This window comes from Nannospalax galili, unplaced genomic scaffold (assembly GCF_000622305.1).
Source record: "Nannospalax galili isolate Female #2095 unplaced genomic scaffold, S.galili_v1.0 scaffold229, whole genome shotgun sequence".
Classification (NCBI taxonomy): Eukaryota; Metazoa; Chordata; class Mammalia; order Rodentia; family Spalacidae; genus Nannospalax; species Nannospalax galili.
Window position 1 is genome coordinate 2,142,538 of NW_008360328.1, and position 20,929 is coordinate 2,163,466.

At 45.8% G+C, this 20,929-nt stretch overlaps 1 protein-coding gene across 3 annotated transcripts in view; it reads left to right on the forward strand.

The window, feature by feature from the left end:
- Window positions 1-20,929, forward strand: part of Grik4 (glutamate ionotropic receptor kainate type subunit 4) — a 505,439-nt gene that overhangs the window by 148,830 nt on the left and 335,680 nt on the right. For all 3 annotated transcript variants that reach the window (XM_008826008.2, XM_008826013.2, XM_008826014.2), the window contains exon 4: window positions 5,732-5,863. In XM_008826008.2, the coding sequence (XP_008824230.1) occupies window positions 5,782-5,863 (82 nt within the window). In that variant the 5' untranslated portion in view covers window positions 5,732-5,781. The remainder of the gene's footprint in view (window positions 1-5,731; window positions 5,864-20,929) is intronic.

Genomic DNA, 20,929 nt, shown 5'->3' on the forward strand with positions numbered 1-20,929 from the left:
AGTGTTTTACTTGAATGCATGTAAGTATACCATGTGTGTGTAATGCCCCTGGAGGTCAAAAGAGGGTATTGGATACCCTGGAGCTGGAGTTATGGATGACTGTTAGCCACCATGTGGGTGCTGGGAACCAAACCCAGGTCCTCTGCAAGAGCAGCCAGTGCTCTTAGCCACTGAGCCATCTCTCCAGCCCCTACTATATCTTCTTGATGTATTTGTTCTCTTTACAAATATGTAGTGAAATTTTTGGTCTCTTTGAATTTTGGAATAAAGTATGCTTTGTTGGATATGAATATCACTTTCTGGCTTGCTTCTTGATTTCAATTTCTGGAATATAATTACAATCTTTTAACTTTCCGTTTATGTATATCTTGTCCAGTGTGATGTGTTTCTTGCAGGCAGCATACTGTTGTATCTTTAGTTTATTTTTTAAATGTGTCTTAGTTACTTTCTATTGCTGTGATAAAACACTGACTAAAACCAGCTTAGGGATGAAAGGGCTTATTTTACCTTCAGCTTGCAGTTAATCATGGAGGAGAACCAGGGCAGGAGCTCAAGGCCGGAACTGAAACACAGATCATGGAGGTATGCAGCTTACTGGCTTGCTCCTCTGGCTTGTGCTCAGCCTGCTTTTTTATGCAATACAGATCCAACTGTGCAGGTGTGGCACTTCCCATGGTGGCCTGGGCCCTCCCATGTCACTCAATAATCAAGAAAATGCTTCACAGACATGCCCACAAGGCCAATCCAGTAGAAGAAATTCCTCAATTGAGGTTCCATTTTCCCAGATGTGTCAAGTTGACAACTAAAGCTATGCAGAACAAAATGTAACGATTCCTAGTTTTTTTTCCTGTTTGATCTTTTTTTCCTATATATTTTATTTATTATTTTTAATTTCATGTGTATGAGTGTATTGCCTGCATGTTGTGTGAGTGCACCTGTGTAGTGCAGTGCTGCAGAGGTCAGAAGATGGCATCAGATTCCCCTGGAACTGGAGTTAAAGATGGTTTGTAGCCACCATGTGGGTGCTGAGAATCAAACCTGGGTCCTCTGCAAGAGCAGTCAGTACGCTTAACCATTAAGCTATCTCTCCAGCCCCATTTGATCACTTTTTAATTCTCATTTGCTTCAGTACTGTTCTAGTGGGATTTATTCTCTCTTGTGCTTTTCATGGTTGTGTTTATCATTCTCTTTAAATATCCTTTGCAATGCTGGCTTTTCAGTGATTAATTCCTTTAGCTTTCATTTATCTCAGAAGGTCTGTATTTCTTCCTTAATTCTGAAGGATAGCATTGATTGATATAGTAATCTAGGTGGGTAGGGTGTTTTGCTTTGTTTCTTTTTGTGTTTCTTATTTCTTTTTAATTTGTTGTTCTCTGGTACTTCTAACTCAACAGTTTTGTTTTCAGTTCCAGAAATCTCTTTTCTGCTTAGCCTAGTGTTTTGTCAGGCTTTCCACTGGTTTTTAAAATTTAACTTCATGGGATTTTTGTATCCAAGATTTCTTTTGATTCTTTTAAAAATATCTGTTGAACTCCTGATTCATTTTCTTTATCGCCTTCCTTAATTAGTTCAATTTTTCAATGTATTTTCTTAGAACTCTTTGATATTTAAAAAGTCATTTCATAAAACTCTTTACCTGGCATTCTTTCCTTTTCAGTAGCTTCAGAGCCAGTTGCTATAAAGTTATGACCTTTTGGAGGAGTTATGCTGCCTTGTTTTTTCATGTATCTTTTATTTCTATGTTGAGACTTGTATGTCTGTTGGGATGGTCATTTTTTTCCACTTTCATGTGCGAATCATTTTAGAGAGAAATTTTCTCTTAATGATGTGTCCTGTGATAGCAAGTTATTGTGAAATGTTGAATATTTTTCCAATTGGGTTTTGTGTTATAGTTTCCCTGTACTATCAGAGCCTGAGGGTTGTGCTTTTTCTACAGGTCTTATAATGTGTTACTTCTGGTATATCAAGCAGGTGTGCATATGGCAGAATAGATGAGGTATGTCCCCTGTAATTACTCCTCTAGTCTTTTCAACAGTGTACAGTCAAATGCTAGGGATAGTCAGCCTTCCTTTTCTGTTTATTGCTTACTCCTTGTTTATGAGAGTCGTTTGGGACCAAGCTGGTTGGACTAGTTTTGTTTTCCTGCTTGATAGTACAAGGTCGCATGGAACCAAATTACATTCAGCCAGAATTCATTCTGGATAGATTAGTTCAAAGTATTTCAAGGGCCAGACTGATATTGAGATCCCTTGGGGGATCTGGATCTCAGGCATCCCCATGACCCCGCCAAGGAAGACAGGGCAACAAGCTGTATTGAGTAGAGGGGGTGCAGTGGGTCCCTCATTTTTCCAAAGTCCATGACTATGGTTTTCTGAGGCCCACTGTCTGCATGCAGTTGTGCACATATACTCAGTCTTCTGACCCTGTTTATCTGCCCCCTGGAAGTCACCAGTCTTAAAGGGAAAAGCAAGCTCCTTTCCTTTTGTGTGTGTCTGACCCAAATCCTACTGTATATATTTTTTTCTATGAACTTGCTTCAGTAGCATTCTTCTGGGACCACACTGGGTTGCAAGGTGGATGCTGGCTGGGACAACATAGTAATACTTGCTGTGAGTTCTAAGGAAAAGGAAGTGTAGAAACTTAATTTCCCTAAGCAGCAAGCTTGGCTGCATTCTTCTCAAAATGGATCCCCATTTCCCGCACCATAAGACATAGACTTGCTGAAGCACCAGGCAGCTCCTAGAATGGTTAGATCCACACTACTTTGTTGTCCTGCTGCTGTTTCTGTGACAGTTTTTCTTCCATTATGTCTTTCCCCTTTCCCCTTGCTGATAATCATTCTCCTCTCTCTCTCTCTCTCTCTCTCTCTCTCTCGTTTTACCTCCCCCCAAGGCTCTGTGGGCTCAGTGTAATTGTACCTTGTCTCTGTGTGTGCAGGTGCATATATGTGCACATGCGTGGAGACAGAGGACAACCCTGGGCATTATTCCTTAGGTATTGTCCATGCGTGTTTGGAGACAGAGTCTCTGACTGCCTGGAGCTCACTGAGTCACACTGGTCAGCGAACTCCGTGTGGGATTGCAAGCATGTACAACTCTGCGTGGCTTTTTTTTTTGTTTGTGGCAGGGTTCTGATGATCAAACTCAGGTCCTCATGTTTACACAGCAAGCACTTTTCTGACTGAGTTATCACTCTCCAGTCTATGTTGTGCCTTTCCTTGCCTTGTGGCCTGTTAACCAGATTTCCTGAGTCTTTCCAAGTATATGTCCAATATTGAATTCCAGTTCCCTCAATCACCCACCTCACTGAGAAGCCATTTTCTGACTCTGCCAATTCCAAACCATGGAAAAACTAGAAGGTGCTGCTTGCTTCTATTTATTATTTTTATTTTATGTGTATAAGTGTATTGCTTGTATGTATGTTAGCCCACCCATGTTGTGCAATGCCTGTGGAGGACAAAAGAAGGCATGGGATGCCCTAGAACTGGAGTTATAAATGATTGTTAGCTGCCATGTGGGTGCTGGGATTTGAACCCAATGCTCTTAACCACTGTGCCATCTCTCCAGCTTGGTACTGCTTGCTTTTAACCCATCATTTTGGGAACAATTTTTTTTCCACTAATGGGTTTCTGACTTCACTGCACACTTGTCTATTTAAAAAAATATTTTATTTATTATTTCTTTTTCTTTCTTTCTTTCTTTCTTTCTTTCTTTCTTTCTTTCTTTTAAGATGAGTCGACTGTCATGTTGTGCGCTGCCTTAAGAAGAGACTTATGCAGTCAGAAACATGCAGCTAGGCAGCAGCTTTTGACCTGCCAATAGCCACATGAATCCTGAGAGAGAGCTGTGGACTGAACCCAGGGCCTTGCACTTGCTAGGCAAGTGCTCTACCACTGAGCTAAATCCCCAACCCCTTTATTTATTATTTTTATTTTATGCATATAAGTGTATTGCCTGCATGTAGGTAAATGCACCCATGTCGTGCAATGCCTGTGGAGGACAGAAGAGGCTGTTGGATTCCCTAGAACTGGAATTACTGATGGTTGTTAGCCGCCATATGGGTGCTGGGATTCGAACCCAGGTCTTCTGCAAGAACAACCAGTGTTCCTAACTGCTGATCCATCTCTCCAGTCCCACATTTGTCCATTTTTGTACTTTAGAATCATACTGTATATAGTTTGGTGTCTTTTTTTTTTTCTTGACATCATGTTTATGAGAACCCTCACACTATTGCATGTAGTCATTGGTTATTCATTTTCGTGCCTCTGTCACATCATGTTGTGTGACTGCACGGTCTGTCTCCACTCTGCTGCTGGACACTAGGGTAGTTTCCAGTTTGGACAAACACAGAGTACTTCTCTGAACATTCAGGGACCTGTCTTTGGTGAGCGTATACATGCATTGGTCTTTGAGAAATACCAAAGAGCGGAGTTTCTGGGTCATCAGAGTGTGGCAAGCTCTGACAGACCAGTTCTCCAAAGCGGTTTTATGAATTTGTGCTTTCTAGAATACTGTATGAAGTTCTAGTTGCTCCATGCTCTTGCTAACATTTGGTAATTATTGCTATAGGCCATTTGGTTATATTTGTTAGTGAAGTGTCTGTTCAAGGCTTTTGTCTGGTTTTCTGTTCATTGTCTAGGGAATGGGAGTAGGAAACATTTTACTACTATTCTCTTCCTGGGGCACCTGAGATATACAGTTGCTCAGGGGTCCTACTTGCACCCCAGTGATGAGGCAGACATGCCTGACTGCTCTGCCTGAGAGGTCCTGGGGCTTAGTGTTCCTGCTGCCTTGGGGAGAGGCAGCCCCCTCGACATTTCTGATTTGGACATCAGGTAGGTGAGGTGGTAGAGGAAAGAAGAAGGAAAGGCTTAGTTTGCAGCAAGCAGCAGAAGCAGATGTGGAAACAGTCTCTATCCTCTGTGTTTGCTGGGAGGAGATGAATCCCATCCCAGCCATGGAGTTGGCAATACGCATGTATGTAGTCCCTCATTTAGGGCGAACCTTGCAGAAGGTGGTTTCCCCCATGCTATCTTTTTTTTTTTTTTTTGTCTTTTTGAGGCAGGGTCTCCTTGTAGCCCCAGCTGTCCTGGAACTCACTATGTAGACCAGGCTGGCCTCGAACTCACAGGGATTCGCCTGCCTCTGCCTCCCAAGTGCTGGGGTTAAAGGCGAGCACCACCATGCCCAGCTCCCCATGCTATCTTAGTCCTTAGATGGGCTCCACCGGGACAGACTTGTTGCCACTTTTACAAATGAGGAAACTAAGCTGAGACAAAGAGAAGCTTGTGGCGACCACACAGGTGGCCAGTGGAGGAGCTATGCTTGAATCCTTCCTGTAGGCTTGGGGCTAGGGACGAGCCCTCCCATGCCATTCTCTTTTGCTCACCTATGGTTTCTATTCCTTCAGAGAAACTGAAGGTCTTGTTCCCTACCCAGAGATTTTGAAGGAGAAATGAGGCACCATGAATCTTGCAACCTGTTACAGCATCCTGCTCTGTGTGCATTGAGAGCCTAGAGTTAGAACCTGGGGCCTCTTTGAGCCCTGCCAGGTGTAGAGAGGAAAGACAAAGCTCCAATTACATAGCTTTGCCTGCAGCTCTCCCACAGACACTGCCAGAAGCTCCCCTGGAGGGACTGTCAGCCCTCCCCTCTGAGGTTCTTGGTGTTCCCTGGAGCCTCTGGTCCCTTAGCCTGTATAAGACTCACATGTTCCCTCTGCTTCCTCACAGCGTTATGTCATGCCCAGACCAGCAGAGGGCTCCATGAGGAGTTATAGAAGATGCCCCCCGTCTTGGCGCCTTTGGTGCTGCTTCCTGTGTGGCTCCTGATGGTCGCCTGCAGCCCACACTCCCTGAGGATCGGTAAGTGCAGCCTGGTTCTGGATGATGCTCTCAGTGTTACCCCATGTGTGCACAGGAGACATCTTTGTGTTCACAGGCTCTGTGGGAAGCTCTCCTTGACCCTGAACTATGCCCTTGCTGAGTGTGGCTGTGATAAGTATGGAGGGGTGGTAGAGGAGCTGGTGGAGGCAGAGGTGGACACAGATGTGGATGTAGATGTGGTGGCAGGGCAGTGTCAAGAGCTTCCATCTGCTTTTCCTGCCAGGCTCCCCTAATGTCCAGCATAAAATGCTGCTAACTCCCTGGTACAGGTATGGCAGACTCAGCATAAGAAGGGACAGCTGTGAGTGATGAAGGAGGGTGAGAGTGGTCATGGAGATTCCAAATCCAGGGCTGGACATAAGATGTTGCCTTTTTCTTCTGATTAGTACAAGAAGAATCCTGGGGAGGGAGCTGTGACTTTTGTATCTTCGATGAAGCTGGGAGTCTAACTTGGTGACTCTGGCTCAGCCTTCTTGGAAAGGCTTTGAGTTGCTATCTGTTGGCCATGGACTGGCTCTGAGAGGGAAGGCATCACTCCTTCAGTCTTTCCCTTGTCCTTGTTGCTATGAACATGATCCTCTAGGTGTGAACAAGCAAGGCAGCCACCTGTACCATTGGCACCCTCCTTCCTGGCAGGCAGGGACCAGGAAATCAGATGCCTGCCAGGGTTAAATAAGCCCAGTCAACTAGAGCCTGAGGCACTGCAGATTCTGGGACCTGGGGACATAGCCTTGGTGTGCCAGCAGATGCAGAGCGACCATTTGATGGCCCAGCCCAAGGAAACTATGGAGTCAGGATAGGTGGGAGGGTGTCAGAGATCAGGGATGTCTCCATATGTAAGTGGGACATAGCTCCCTATGGACACACAGCTTGGATGCCCACATTAACCAAGACATCTAACTTTTTGTTGTTCCAAGAAGACCTTCCCAAGAGCAAAGACCCTGAGTTAAGTGATAGTTCTAGAGGGCATCAAATACCAGACAGGTTATGCAGCCAGATAAATGTAAGGCTCCTCTTGGCAGACTGGGAATGGGATGGAGCAGAGTGCTCGTGACGGGACCTGGATCTTCAACCTGAAACTGAAAGGGCTGGAGGTGGATCTAGAATAATGATGCTTGTTGCTGGCCTGGAGAATGACCTAAAACTTTAGAATCCCTTCCAATAATGATTAAGACTGGCTGTAAGGGCATCAGAGTATAGTTAGCACTCTGGTTGTGGTCAGGAAGCTGGGTCATGGGAAGAATCAGGCCAGCACCTGAGACTCCAGCCAGGTTAGGAGTCACCTGTCAGAAGCTGAACATATTTGTCCATGTGAATGTATTGGCTGCTGATTGAAGTCTGAAATGTGGGCTGACAATTCATTCCTCCCCTCATCCTGCATTCAACTCCCTGTTCAGCTTACTTAAGAAAAGGCATTAAAGACAGAATCTCACTCCCCCTTCCTCATTCATTTCTATAGAAACTACAAAACCTAATTTAATTCTGCTTAGTGGTGATGCAAAAATGGTTCGTATCCTTAAGATGCTTAATTTATAAGATGCCTACAGTTATCAAGCATTTGCTGTGAGGTTTTCTCCCCCTCTAAATGAGCAAATAAAGCAGTAACTCATCAATTTCCATTTGTCACTAATGGGAAGCAGAAAGTGATGGAGTTGGAATCGCAGTACCTCCTGGCCTTGCCTCTCTGGTCCTTGGTTCTCTGGGAGAGAAGCACACAGAGATCTTTGCTTTGGCTGCTAGCTTAGCAAGAGGGCTTTGAGGGGTCCCTGTAGTCTCCCCTCCCACACTGAGCAATGTTTGTCTAACTCTGTTGTGGCTCTGCTGGCCCCTAGTTTTTGTTCCTGTTAGGCACTTTCCCACTGATTTCTAGTCAGAGACCCTGCAGGTCATCCATGTCAAATTGGGTCTGATCTCCTACAGAGGCCAGGAAGCGCAGCTAAGCCAAAATAACCAGAAAAAGAAAAGAAAAAGCCCCAAATGGCAATGCTGGAGATGTGTTTTCTTATCTCTCTGGTTATCCTGGGAGCTGGGTGCCTTTTAAAAGTCCCTGATGGTGCAGGTTGTGAGGTGCTAATTACACAGACTCTAGAGGAGAAGTGGAGTAGGGCAGGGCTGGGAAGAGAAGTAGGTCAGGAAAACACAAGTAACTGCTTCATGCCAGGCACTTGCACACCGATGGATCAGGTCTTCGGGGGACAGTGCTGGAGGCTCCCAAGCCCTTAGTAATGCATGGAAAAGGGAGGAACCACTGTTGCCCTCACCCTCCCAGGGCTCACACATGTCCCTTATGTGAGCTTTGCTGGGGATTTCCCCAAGCCCTCTCATTTTCATAACGGATGGCTGCCAGATCAGGGATGTACACTTGGATAGGGAATCTTGGAGATAAATTGTCCAGCCTGCTCCGTCCTCAGCCCCACTTGTCGCTGGTGACAATATGGATGTTTGTAAAGAGGCGGCCGAACCCATTACCCTGCCCGTGATGACTGTTTTTCATTCAAGTGAGGCACGGGGCAGGAGATACAGCCAAATTGTCTATTACTGTGTGTGCTGTTTACCCCCAGAATGAGGTTTTGGTAAGAAAACGGGATTTTATTTATAGCTGTAAGGCTACCCACATAAATTCCCCAAACTCTCACACGTATGTCAGACTCCTTCAGTCATCTATCTTCTGAAAATGTTTTTTGATTTTGCTTCTGTCCCTCTGGGTCCTTTGAGCAATGACTAGAGTGTCACAAGTTAATAAATGTCCTGAGAAGACCCCACCCCATCCTTGCAGCCCTCCCTAACCTAAAGCAATCATGGCTATTGTATCTTGCTATAAAGGATGATAAAAACCAGTTATCCAACCTGCTCATTTTTGCAGATGAGCAAACAGACCCAGAAGGAGGAGCGGTGTGACCGAGGTCATGTGGTTAGTAGTGGTTAACCTAGAGCCTAGTGGCCCTGACTCCTCTTTTGATGTCCTTCAGCTGCCAAAAATCAGAGTGAAGGTCATTTTCTTTTAGTTTTCTCTAAAGTCTTCTGGAAAAATTTCAGATATTTGCCAATGCTGTCCTTTGATGAATTAGGTACTTACTAAGTACTGGTTAATTGATGAATGCTGGGCTGTCCAGTCTGCCTTGGTTATTCCTTCTAGGCCTGTGCTGTAGACATGCCGAACTACCCTGCTGTCCAACTGTGCAGGGACACCTACCCATGCTCTACCTATTTCTTTACTCTGCTGGTGTGCGGGGTTGGGGGCGGGCCTTAATTCCCATTCTGTCTTCACTTCCTGGAAAATATCTCCCACAACTCCCCTTCCTCTCCTGCTCTTCCTCCTTCTCTCTTTATCCTCCCACTGTTCCTCTTCTTCCTCCTTCTCTTCTCATCCTCCTCTCCATCTTCATCATCATTATTGGCTGAAATGGTTCTTTGTCTGCAACTCCTTTCCCAGTTATCCTACTGGGAGAACCCATCTCTCCCCAGCTATTCCTGCATCCCCCGCTGCATGCATTGTTTTGTTGCTTATGGTTCAGCCATTATGGCATTTTCCCACCAGACTCTGAACTAACTGCAAAGGAGGATGACAGCCTAACATGAGGAACCGGTATATCATGTGGACAAATGCATCCTCCAGCCCAGTGAGTGCCATAGAGGAACCCTAGGCCTTTGTGAGGCCTGGATCCCTCCTGTTTCCAAATGCATCCTTATGGCCTTCCCTGTGCTTAAAGGAGTAGACTTGTGGGAATAAGCAGAAGAGAAAAGTGAAGGAGGAAACGTCCATTCATTCATCTGACTTGGAAGAGAAGAGAGGAGTTGCTCAGAGATCTTGATTGGATCCTAGTGGAAGTTTGGCTGTAATAATAAATACATCGTTTCCAATATTCATTCATTCACTTAACAGATCTTTATTGACTGCATGCTAAGCACTGAGGATATGGTGCTAAATAATCATCATCAAAATAATAACTCCCACTTGGAAAGGCCTTAGTCTCTGCCAGGACTGGGCTGGGTATTTCCCACATGTCATTTATCTTTATGTTGGAGTTAACAAACCCTTGCTATAGATGAAGAAACAGAGGCTGAGGGAGTTTAGATAAGTTGTCCAACATCACATCAATAGTAGACATTGACTTGTTGCCTTCAAAGCTCTTCTCTGCTCTGCCGTGTTGCAACCAGTGATACTCTGGGGACAGTGGGCATCTCCTATTGTGGCAGTCACAGCCAATTTGTGTTAAAAACTTGAAAGCTGGAATAATATTTCTCATATAGTCTTATGCTTTGCTTTGATGCTTTTATCGCCAATGAATTACCTAAGTCTAGCTGACACGTGAGAATACTGAGGCTCAGGAACTCCAGAGGTTCGGTCCTGGTGCTAAAGGAAGTCTCGCTCAGAGTGGTTGGCACCATACACGTCACAGGTTACTGCAGCAATCGAATCTCTTGTTCAAGGCGGTGAAGCAACAAGAGCTCAAATTCATTTGGTACTTGCCTCACTAGGACCCCCCCCCCCGCAAGTACTTACAACTTCAGTTTTTTACTTAGTTGATTTCCTCCAATGAGTGCCAATCCTTTGCAGAGAGTGTCCACTTAGAGCATTCAAACATTACAAACATGAAGCTAATAAGACAGTTGGGGGAGATAAGTGGGAAGAATAAACCACTGGTTTCTGATCTTTTGATAATGTATTAAAAGTGTACTAGTTGTACTGACTCTCACATCTACCCACTGATTTCTTTGCCTTACAGAGGATTCATCAGGGGGTTTTAAGTAGTGGAATCTTCTAGTATTGTTACCACATGATTTGATGAAATTTTGATCGCTGTGCAATGTTTTATCTTCATTCCAAATTGAATCATCCAGATAGACAATCAACTGGTCTTTTGCAATAGTGGCAGATAGAAATTGATGACTTTCTCCTTCATCTGTCATTTAGACAGGGAATATGGAAAGGTTTCTGGGACAGGAATCTCTCCCCTGGTGAGCATTTTGGGAGAGCCTATGACTGTCTTACTCATGGGTGTCCGCTCAAGGTCTAGCCCAGTGCCTGACCTACAGTACTAGGCTTGCCCACTGCTTGCTAAATGAATGATCTATGACAAGTTTTGACTCTTGAGCTGACTTCTCTGTTTTCCAATGTTGCTTTCTCCTAGCGTAAATCAGTGCTGAAGTATGCCAACCAATTTTACTAATAGCCTACAAGATACATAGTTAGGAAATATTGTGGTTTCAATATAAAATGTCCCTCAATAGGCTTATGTGTGTGAACACTTGGTCCCCAGCTGTTTTGGAAAGTTGTGAAACCTTTATGAGACGGAGCCTCACAAGAGGAAGTGGGTGACACTGGAGGTTTTATAGCCCAGTCCCACTTCCTGTCTACTCTCTGTTTCCTTACTCTGGAATAGTGTGACCAGCTGTCTTGGGCTTCTGTATCTTGTCAGGTATGTGGGTCACAGTAATAAGGAAAGTAACAGATGCAAAAAACAAGTTTTTTACCTTCAAAAGAGTGCATGTATACCTGCACAGACCTGTGTATTCACATGGCTCTCTGTGTTCCCCTTCTGTGCCTACACAATTTTTAGTAGATATGGAGGGCCTTGCAGAAGTTAGGCAGTGACCCAGGCCGGTCCTTTGTGGTATCATCCACCTTCTACTTAGGAGTGCTACATAGACTGCATCTAAGAAGTCAGTCTTCTCTCTCAGCCTTTCCAGGCTCAGTGCAGGCCATACCCCAGGCCTTAGTGCGTTCTGAGAATTCAGGAGCAAATTATGTCTAGACTCTACACTCCACAGATAAGAAGTACTGAGGTTCCAAAAGGTGATGAGGCTGGGCAAAGGCCCCCTTGGCCTTGCCGAGATGGCACACTCCCAAATGCCTGGTGACGTTAGTGCCCTGCTTTGCAGTGTGTCCAGTGCTTTGAAGTGTTAGCTGGTTCCTAGTCATCTAGGAGGCAACAGAAGGGAACACATGCTGTGAGGAAGAGCCTAAGGCTCTCAGGATTTGTGGCTTGCTCAGGCTCCTATGGAGGTAAGTGGTTACACCAGAGGATGTGAACTAAGTAGTATCTGAGGGTGGCAGGGTCCTGAATAGCCTTTGGTGGCATGTTCCTTGTGGGTGAGATTCAAAAGCTGCCAGGGGCCTGGATTCCGATGGCTGAGCCAAAGAGAATGGGCAATTCGTGGCAGTGACCATTGGCAAGTCTGGCTTTTCTATTTTGTTTTCAATGTATTTTGGTGGGTCTCTGGAAGAGAACTGGGAAAAGTTACAATGTCAAGGACGTCAGAGGTGAGACACTGGGGCCCTGATTCTGTGACTGTAAGTCCTAGACAATGGAGTTGGTTTCCATATCATTTTGGTGTCTAGCTGCCTGTGTTTATTTGTGCTAGAATGACCTGGCTTCCTTGGAGCTCTCATTTCTGTCCCTCAGTGATGGTAGCTGCTCCCCAGTTGGATGCATTGAGGTCCAGCCTTGCCTGGCAGGGTGACCAGTGGACTTGACAGTCACTGTTGGATTGAGCAGAGAACAGTGTGGTAGTGGAATAACCAGCCAAGGTGGTGATTTTTCAGAATTTTAAAAACCCGACTCTAGCTCTGTGGAATGGCTTACAAAGCCTTGGAATGGGGAGTGAGTCATTTGCATCTTATATTTGCGGGGAAGAGGGATGGAACTATGGAAATTATGAAGACAGATTTTTATTTCATGTTAAAAAATGTCTACCTGGCAGATGAAATGGGCTCTTTTGGACACCAGGTGGCCACAGAGAGGCTGGATGGGGATTTCAGCATCAAATTGTGGGCTGAAACTTACCCCTAGGACCCTTTGCTGTCTGGGGTGTTGTGATGTAACAGTTTAGTTTGGCCTTTGGTCTCCTACTTGCATGGGGAGATACTCTGATATTGTTATGGCTTCATTAATAACTGTTAACAAGAACTTAACTTGAGGCAGCCACATGACTAATTAAAGCCCTGACCTTATTTGGTTCCAATTGCTGGAGAAGCCAGGTAAGATCTAAACAGTCTTCTGATCCTTTTATTCTGTGATACAGTCCAGCCTCTCTGGGTGTGTCCCTTCTTCATGTGGCCATGGATACAGGGCGGGTGGGAGAATCGGTTATGAGATCTTAGTTGGGTGTTTTGTGTTTGAGGCTGAGTGGGTGGGACACACTCCTGTGCATCTGCTGAGCCAGAACACCCCACTCACAGCCTCAAGGCTCAGCTGCAGGCAAGACTGTGGTCACACTTAATTCTTATTAGTCTAGGTAAGCAGGGACACATTCCCTGTAGGGTTTACAGGGGCTGCTAGGGAGCACTGGGTGTCAGGATCCTGCAGACAGCTGACAGACTGACCAATAGCCCCTTTTGTCAGTATATGTTTTCTCTCTCCTAGTGCCCTGTCAGCTCAGGCTGGGCTAGGCTGGGCTGGGCTGGGTTGGGTTGTTGTGGCCCATTTATCTCACCCTGATGAGAGCATTGTGGAGAGAACCCAGGCTAATCCAGACTTAGCTTTCTATGCACTGACATGCACAGCCCTCTGGTTGTGCCGACAGCCCTCCTGTGCTTGTCTTGGGAGATACCATGGGTGAGTCTATGCCCAACCCTGCTTGGGAATCTCTTGAACTGAGAGTCTGTTGGTGTAATCTTTTTAGAAGAGAGACACTCTGCTCTGCCCTGCCCTGTCCCAGGGCAGCAGGCACTAGCCATAGCCCGTTAAGTGCCTCTTACTCTATGTTTCAGGTGGAGAACTCACATGGGGCTGGTCAGTCATTTAGGGTGCCCTGCATGATGGTACCTCATGTGTCTCCCTTTGATCTCAGTCTTTTCACTTGAGGTCACCCAGGTGGCTTATGTGGTGATTCCACAGTATTGGGGTTGGCAGAACAAGGGGAAAATGGAGTAAGGTATGTTATGGGAGACCTTGGGACTTACTTCTGGAAGGTTCCAGCACAACACAGAGGTTAGCTCAGGGTATTGACTCTGGAACTAAACTGCCTAGTTGTAACTCAGAACTCTACCCTTTAACAGTTTTCAGACCTTGGACAAGAATGTAACTGCTCAGGGCCTCTATTTCTTCCTCCTTAACATGGGCTCCTAGACCTACTTCATGTGTTTATGAGAATTCAGGAAATTTCTATTGAGGAAGCTCTTAGGACAACATCAGGGGTTTGGAAGTTCTGAGAAAGTGGCCTCTTCTATTAATAGCACCACTGGGCTAGTTAGGCTTGTCTTCCAGTCTTTCCCGCATGGAGCATCATTCTTATTTTCCATCCTGTCTTTTTCTTTTTTCTAAAACCTGCTTTCAGTTCACTTTGTTCAGGGAGGTGAGAACCTCCTGCTTGGTTTGGAGAGTTTTTGTTTCCAAAATTCTCAGGGTTGGCTGTGGACATGCTGAAGCATTATGCTGTCTTCCCTGGTACTTACCTACCTGTTTTATGCAAAGGTTTTTAAAAAACCTTACTTGAATTCCTCTATACCAGGAGCCTACTAGCACCCTTTGGGGATGGGCTCTGTCTTCTGTCCCCTCAAGTGGTGTCCCAGGTAGCAAATCCTTTAACCCCTGTTCCTCTTCAGCTGTCCATGCTCCCTGTGTTATCCTTCCCTTCACAGATGCTCTGCAAAGAATTGCCTATTCAAAGCAGTCCTGATTCCTCTCCTCTCCTTCCTTGTCGATAGGACTCTTTCCCAACCCCCAGTGGACTCCTAGCTCTCCCCAGCAATGCCCATATTGCCGAGTCCAAAGGTTTGTCTCAGGCCTTATCTTACAGGTTTAGCAATAATACTGACAAGTGCTTCCTTGCACCTGGCTTCTACACCTTTCACTTTGATTCTGGATCATGTCCCACCTTGGGTCTTGCTCTCCTTCACTGGCCATTCATCTTCACACCCTTTCTGCACCCTCTCCACCTCTCTCTCATTAGAAACAATTGTATGTAGAAGTTAGAGAACAACTTGTGGGAGTTGGTTCTCTTCTTCCAGCATATGTGGGCCCTGGTAATTGAACTCGGGTTGCCAGGCTTAGCAGCAAGCACCTTCATCTGCTGAACCATCTCACTGCCCTCCTCTCATCTCTTGATCTCTGTGTATGGCTGTCTCCCAGGGCTTTGACCTTGGACGTTTTCTCTGTCTTTTCCACAGTCATGATGGTCTTAAGTATCTAAATATGTACGATCCTCTAGCCTGGTCTCTAGCTCTGAGCCCAGTTCATAACATATTCACACAACTGCTTACTTGTTATCCCTACTTAGAGGGCAATCCAAACTCAAATAAGGCATGTCTGCAATTGAACTCTTGATTGTCTCCGCCTATCACTTTCCCACTTATAAATGGTAATTCAGGGGCTCAGGAGATGGCTCAGTGGGTAAGAGTGCTTGCTGTGTAAGCATGAGAGCCTGAGTTCAAATCCCCAGCACCTATGTAAAAAGCCAGGCATGACTGCATGTACCTCTAACTCCAGCATTAGAGGGTAGGGCAGAGAAGACAGCCAGTGTCATTTTCTGATATCCACATGTCCATGCATGGATTCATACGTCTGCATAGATAAACTGCACTGCCCCACACATGTGTGAGAGAGTGAGAGGAGAGGGAGAGAGAGAGAGAGAGAGAGAGAGAGAGAGAGAGAGAGAGAGAGGCCTTCCTATCTGTTTGAACTTGAGCTCCAAATCTCAGAACCAACTTTCATCCCATCATCCCCAGACTCTACCCTCTTGCCATCAGCAGGGGGTGTTGTCTGTACCTCCTGAGTTCACCCATTACAAACTGAATACTCCTAGTGCCCCAGCTGTCCTTTCTCTGTTTTGAGCCATCCTTTCTCTTCCCTGGGTTACTACAGCGCTTTCTTACTTGTTTCCCGTTCTCTCGTTTATGCTGTCACTTGTTGATCTCAAAACAGTGGCAAGAGCCACCCTTTAAAAATATGACTTGAAGGGTCTGAAGAAATGGCTCAGTGGTTAAGAGCACTGGCTGCTCTTGCAGAGGACCTGGGTTCAGTTCTCAGCATCCATGTGGCATCTAACATCTGTCTGTAACTCCCATTCCAGGGGATCTGAGACCTTCTTCTGGCTTTCATGGTCATTGCACGCACGCGGTGTACTTACATACATGCAGGCGAAACACTCATACACACAAAACAAAATTAAAGTATTTTTAAAAATAAAATAAAAGTTGGACATGTCAGGTCTCTGCTCTCTCCCTCCTGGCTTCTCATCACAGTAAAACACAAAGTGCTCCAGGCCTCCATGGTCTGCCCTATTATTTCTTTCCATTCTTATCTCTTACAGCCTGTGTCTTGCCCATGCCACATCAGCTGAGTCCCATGAGCATCTTTTACCCCCAAAACAAACCAAATGAGCTCACACCCCAGGATCCTGCCACCTGCTCTTCTCTCTGCCTAGGACACTCTGGATATCGGCATGGTTCATTCATAGCCTGACAGTTGTACCCTGACCATCCTCTACTCCCTCTGCTGCCCCTAACATTTTCTAGTCTTCTTGCTGAACTTTCTCTAGAACTCACCTTACATTCTGCTCCTATTTGCTTCTTGCCTGAATCTTCCCATGAAGGAAACCTCTTTTAGTCTCTGCACTTTCCTCAGCACTTTAAAACAACACCTGGCATATAGTAGGTGCTCACTAAATAGCTGCTGAAAGATGCAGACCTGAGGGAGGCTCCAAAGGAGCTTTCGGTAGGCAGACTAGCAGCCTACTTACCATGCAGCAGCTCTTAACAAGAGCTCCTTCATCATACAGAGCAGTACAGTGATGCCATTGGCTCCCCTTTCCTATGTTTTCTGAGCCCTGTGGGCAAGCTCCAGATCTGGGGCTGCTTTTGCTTCTGTTCTGAGGAAGCCTGAGCCAGTAGTAGTCAAATGACTTAGCATCATCAGGAGCCGTGGTTGAGAATCTTACTTCGTCCCTCAGATCCAAACACCAGGCTTTTGGTCTATTATCTATCTCCACTTATGTGGCTCCTGGAGTTGCCACACCATCTTGTGACTGAGTTTAAGAGCTTACCTTGATACTGGACTGTGTCCAGGGTCTTCGGGGACTGTAGTCTGGCCTTATCTGTCTCAGTCTTCCAAGAACCCAGAACCCTGAGCCCACCTGGGTTCTGGCCCTTTCCCAACACTGCTGTTGTTGGTCAGGAGCCTTCCCCTGTCATGACTGCCTGCCTGTGCTTCCATTCACAAAATCTGAATGGTGGCAGGGATCCCAGGCTGCCCCATTCTGCCTATGAATAATGATGACCATTGATTTTTCTTCCTCTTGAGCCCAAATCTCTCTCTCTGTGCCCAGTGTCTTAGTTCTAACCATCCTTTGGGTCCATGTGTGGCCGGTCTGATGCTCTTCCCTGTGAAGGCGTTTTTGAGAGCTGAAGAGATGTCATCTCATTGTCCCCAGCATCCTCCTCCTCTTGGATTCACCTCTAGTGCCTTCCATGTTGTTACTTGAACTTCACTCCCCAGCCTGTCACCCCCCCCCAAAGTTTTGGTTTGTTTCTTCTGGACTGGATGTGGCCCCCCCAAGTCAAAGGGCAGGTATGTCCCTCATCTATTTCTAATCTACCAGAGGCAACATACTACAGTCTGGTGGAGATGTTTTCTCTAAATTCAGAGCCCTGTGGTAGGTTCATTCCCACCCAGGCCCAGCTGCAGGCTTTGGTTAAGGAAGCTTACCCAGAACTCATCCTGGCCTGGGAACTATCTTCTTGCAAAGAGTCAGGCCAAAGCTACCTTTTGACAGTAACTTGCCCTAGGGTCTAAAGATACCTATGCTGCAAGTCCGATAGGATATTCCCTACCTTAAGTCACTTCTGTGGCTTCCTCCAAGCTGTGCTTTTCCATGTCTAGGACATGGTCTTTTGAGCACACAGTGACACAGAAAAGGGAGGGAGAGCCACTTTGCTGGTGATACTCATAAATTTCTCCCAATGGCAGGGATCTAACAACATGAGACTTTGAGCTTTTAGCTCACAGATGAAAGAACGGGGATTTTCTGAGAGATGACAGAGAAGGGAAGCATACAGCCCCAGAGGCCTTTGCAGAAATCTGCCTCAAGAAGTTGCTCCCAGGATACACTAGCCACCAGCCTGTGTTGAGGTAGGCTTCCACTGGGTGTGCTCAGATCTCTGGGGCAGACTTTCTAAAATCTCCAACAGCATAGAGAAGAGGGGGACCTTTCTGAAGCCCAGAGGTGAGAAATTCTCCTTGTACTCCTTGGGGAAATTGGACATGAAAAGGCCCCTTTAATGTGGGAATGGTGGCTGAATGCTAATTGGAGCCCATTTGGAAAAATTAAGAGTTCTAAAGGAACTAAGGTCAAGTGGCAATCAGTGCAGTTGGTGAAGATGAAGTAGGGTAGCAAAATAATCTCCATGTTGCCTTCTTCAGATATTTCCTCCTGTTTAATCATCTTCTCCCTCAGCTATCAAGGGGATGCCCTTCCAGAGACCTAGGAAGCACCTGGGAGAGTCCCAAGCAGAGGAGGCAGGGCCCACACATACTTCAGGAAACTTGCTGCTATTGGCTTGTGGTTGCTTCCTGCTGGGTCTTAAATTGGCATCCATCTTACCATAAAATCATAAGGATGTCCTGTGAGAAATCATGGAGTTCACAGTCAATTCTTTGTGACCCAGGCATTGTGGAACAAGTCTGGCTTTGGATTTTTGACTTCATATTTGTGAATCTCATTCACTAGTTACATGTGTTGAGGGGAATGTCTCAACCCTTCTCACATTCAATGTCCCATCTTTAAGTTTGGAATTATAGAGTTTATCATTAGTTAATTAGTTGATGTTAACTCAGAGTAATGATATAATGTGCCGTGAGCAGCATATTACAGATATCAATATTTAGTAAATATTAGTTCCAGTTCTTTTGTTTCTTTCAAGGAATAGCAGTTAACAGTTCTGGAAAGAAACTAGATGGTGCTCACAGGGTAGTGGAAGAGTGTGGCCTTGTCTAACACAGAGTCTTGGAATTAAATTATAGTTTTCCATATGACCTTGTGCAAATTGAATTATTTGGCCTCTGTTGACTGCTATAAAATGGGGATAATAAATTCACCTTACATGGTTATCGAGGTTTACGTGAGAGATAACATATGGAAAACAGCTAGCAGAATGCTTGACAGTCGGTAGGAAGTCAATAAATAATAGCTGTTATCAGTAGTGCCTGCATTATTGCTATTACTATAGTTTTTCTATTGCTGCCATAACAAATTACCATGAATTTAGCAGCTTAAACAAGACAAATTTATTATCTCAGTCTGTAGTTCAGAAGTCTTACTGAGCTAAGATAAGACATTCCTTCCTGGAGGCTCTTGGGGAGCATCTGTTTCCTGCTTATTTGGGTCGCTGGTACAATTCACTTCCTTGTGGTTACAGGACCAAGATCCCCATTTTCTTGCTGGCTGTCAGCTGAGAGCCCTTCCCAGATTGCACTGTACTGAGTGCTAGGTTCATGGCTCACTCTTGCTCCATGTTCAAAGCCAGCAAGTGGCAAGCTGACTTATTCTTACCTAGAGTGCCCTGGGCTATATCTGGGAAAAGTTCTCCAAGATGAAGGGCTTTGGGGATTAGACTGAGCCCAGAGGGACTATCCCAATGATCCCAAGTCATCTCTATATCTTAGGCTCAGTCATCAAATTGAACCTTCATGGAATCTGTGTCCCTTTTACCAGGGGAGGTAACACCTTCTCAGGAGCCAAGGGTATGGGCATCTTCAGGGTCATTAATCTCCTCTTTTGGTCTGTAAAGTGGAAGGCTGGATCACAGAAAAGCCTCAGTGTGAGCAGTGCCTGATGTCAGAGACTCTGCCTCAGAAACCATCCCCAGCCCAAACTTTGCCCCAAATTTCTGGACTCCCATCGCCATTGTCCAAACCAGGCATCCCTGAGTACTGGAGCCAAAGTCTTTCACCATAGTGGAGGACATGGCAGAAGTTAGTCATATTACAGCAACTGAGCCTGTTCCAGCAGACAAGATCTAGCTGGGAAGGGGTTATGTAACAGGAAGTGCTTTATCACATTGATTTAATAATCTCACTGCTTCTCACGTGTCAGGGCACCAGTGGAGTAGTCTACAAGCTGAATGTTATCTGAGACTGTCACGTGGACTATACCGGGGTTTAGCATAGAGTGATGTATTTATTTCCTGCAACGGGGCCTGGAGAAAATAATATTCCCCCAGAATCCCAGCAGACTGTTATTCTTCCTGTCACCCTTCCAGAGAGGACAGGGCCCCTTGTGCTTTAAGAAGCAACTGCTGGGAGGGAGCGTTGGAAGGCATGCCATCTGCAGCTGATGTAGCCTGTTCCTCCGTCCTCTGGAACTTACCTAACAAGACAGTGTCTTGTCTTAGGCTAGGCCATCTGGGAAATACAAAGAAATAGGGCGTATTGTTGTACATGTTCTAATTACTTAAAGGTAAGGCTCCCAGATGTGCAGGATTAAAGAGCCCATGAAAAACAAGGAAGAGCTAAGTACTAGGTGTTAGTTTCAGGGCTCAGTGATGGGGACTCTGGTGGTCCAAAGGTGGTGGGTATGTTGGCATTTGGAGTTCCTTGTTCTTCCCGTAAACTTGCACTTTTGCCACCCAGGGTAGAATGAATGACAGGGCTGTGGGCCATGGCTTGGGAAGGCTGTATCCAGAAGACACAGTAACCTCCATGCGTACTGAACACCTGCTCTGTGCGCTTGCTTTGCTTTCTACAAATCTCATAGTTCAGTTTTTGCAGCCTGTACAGGTGAGTTTGATAACTTCTGATATTTCGAGTATAAAAACTCTAGTGTGGAAGGACCAAGGGCACTCACACAGTACATGGAGGACTTGAACCAGGTTTCTGGGTGCCAGCCCCATGCTCTGTCCCCTATACTCGGTTCCTCCCTGGTGTATTCCTGCATGGAACCCCAGGATGTGGGGAGATGGTAGGCATGGCTATAGCCTACCCTAGAGCAGTGTGACACGTCAGGGAAGATTCCACACTGCAGTTCCTCCCCTCCCTGCCAGTGAGATTTCCTTTGCAGACAAGAGAGAGAGAGAGAGAGAGAGAGAGAGAGAGAGAGAGAGAGAGA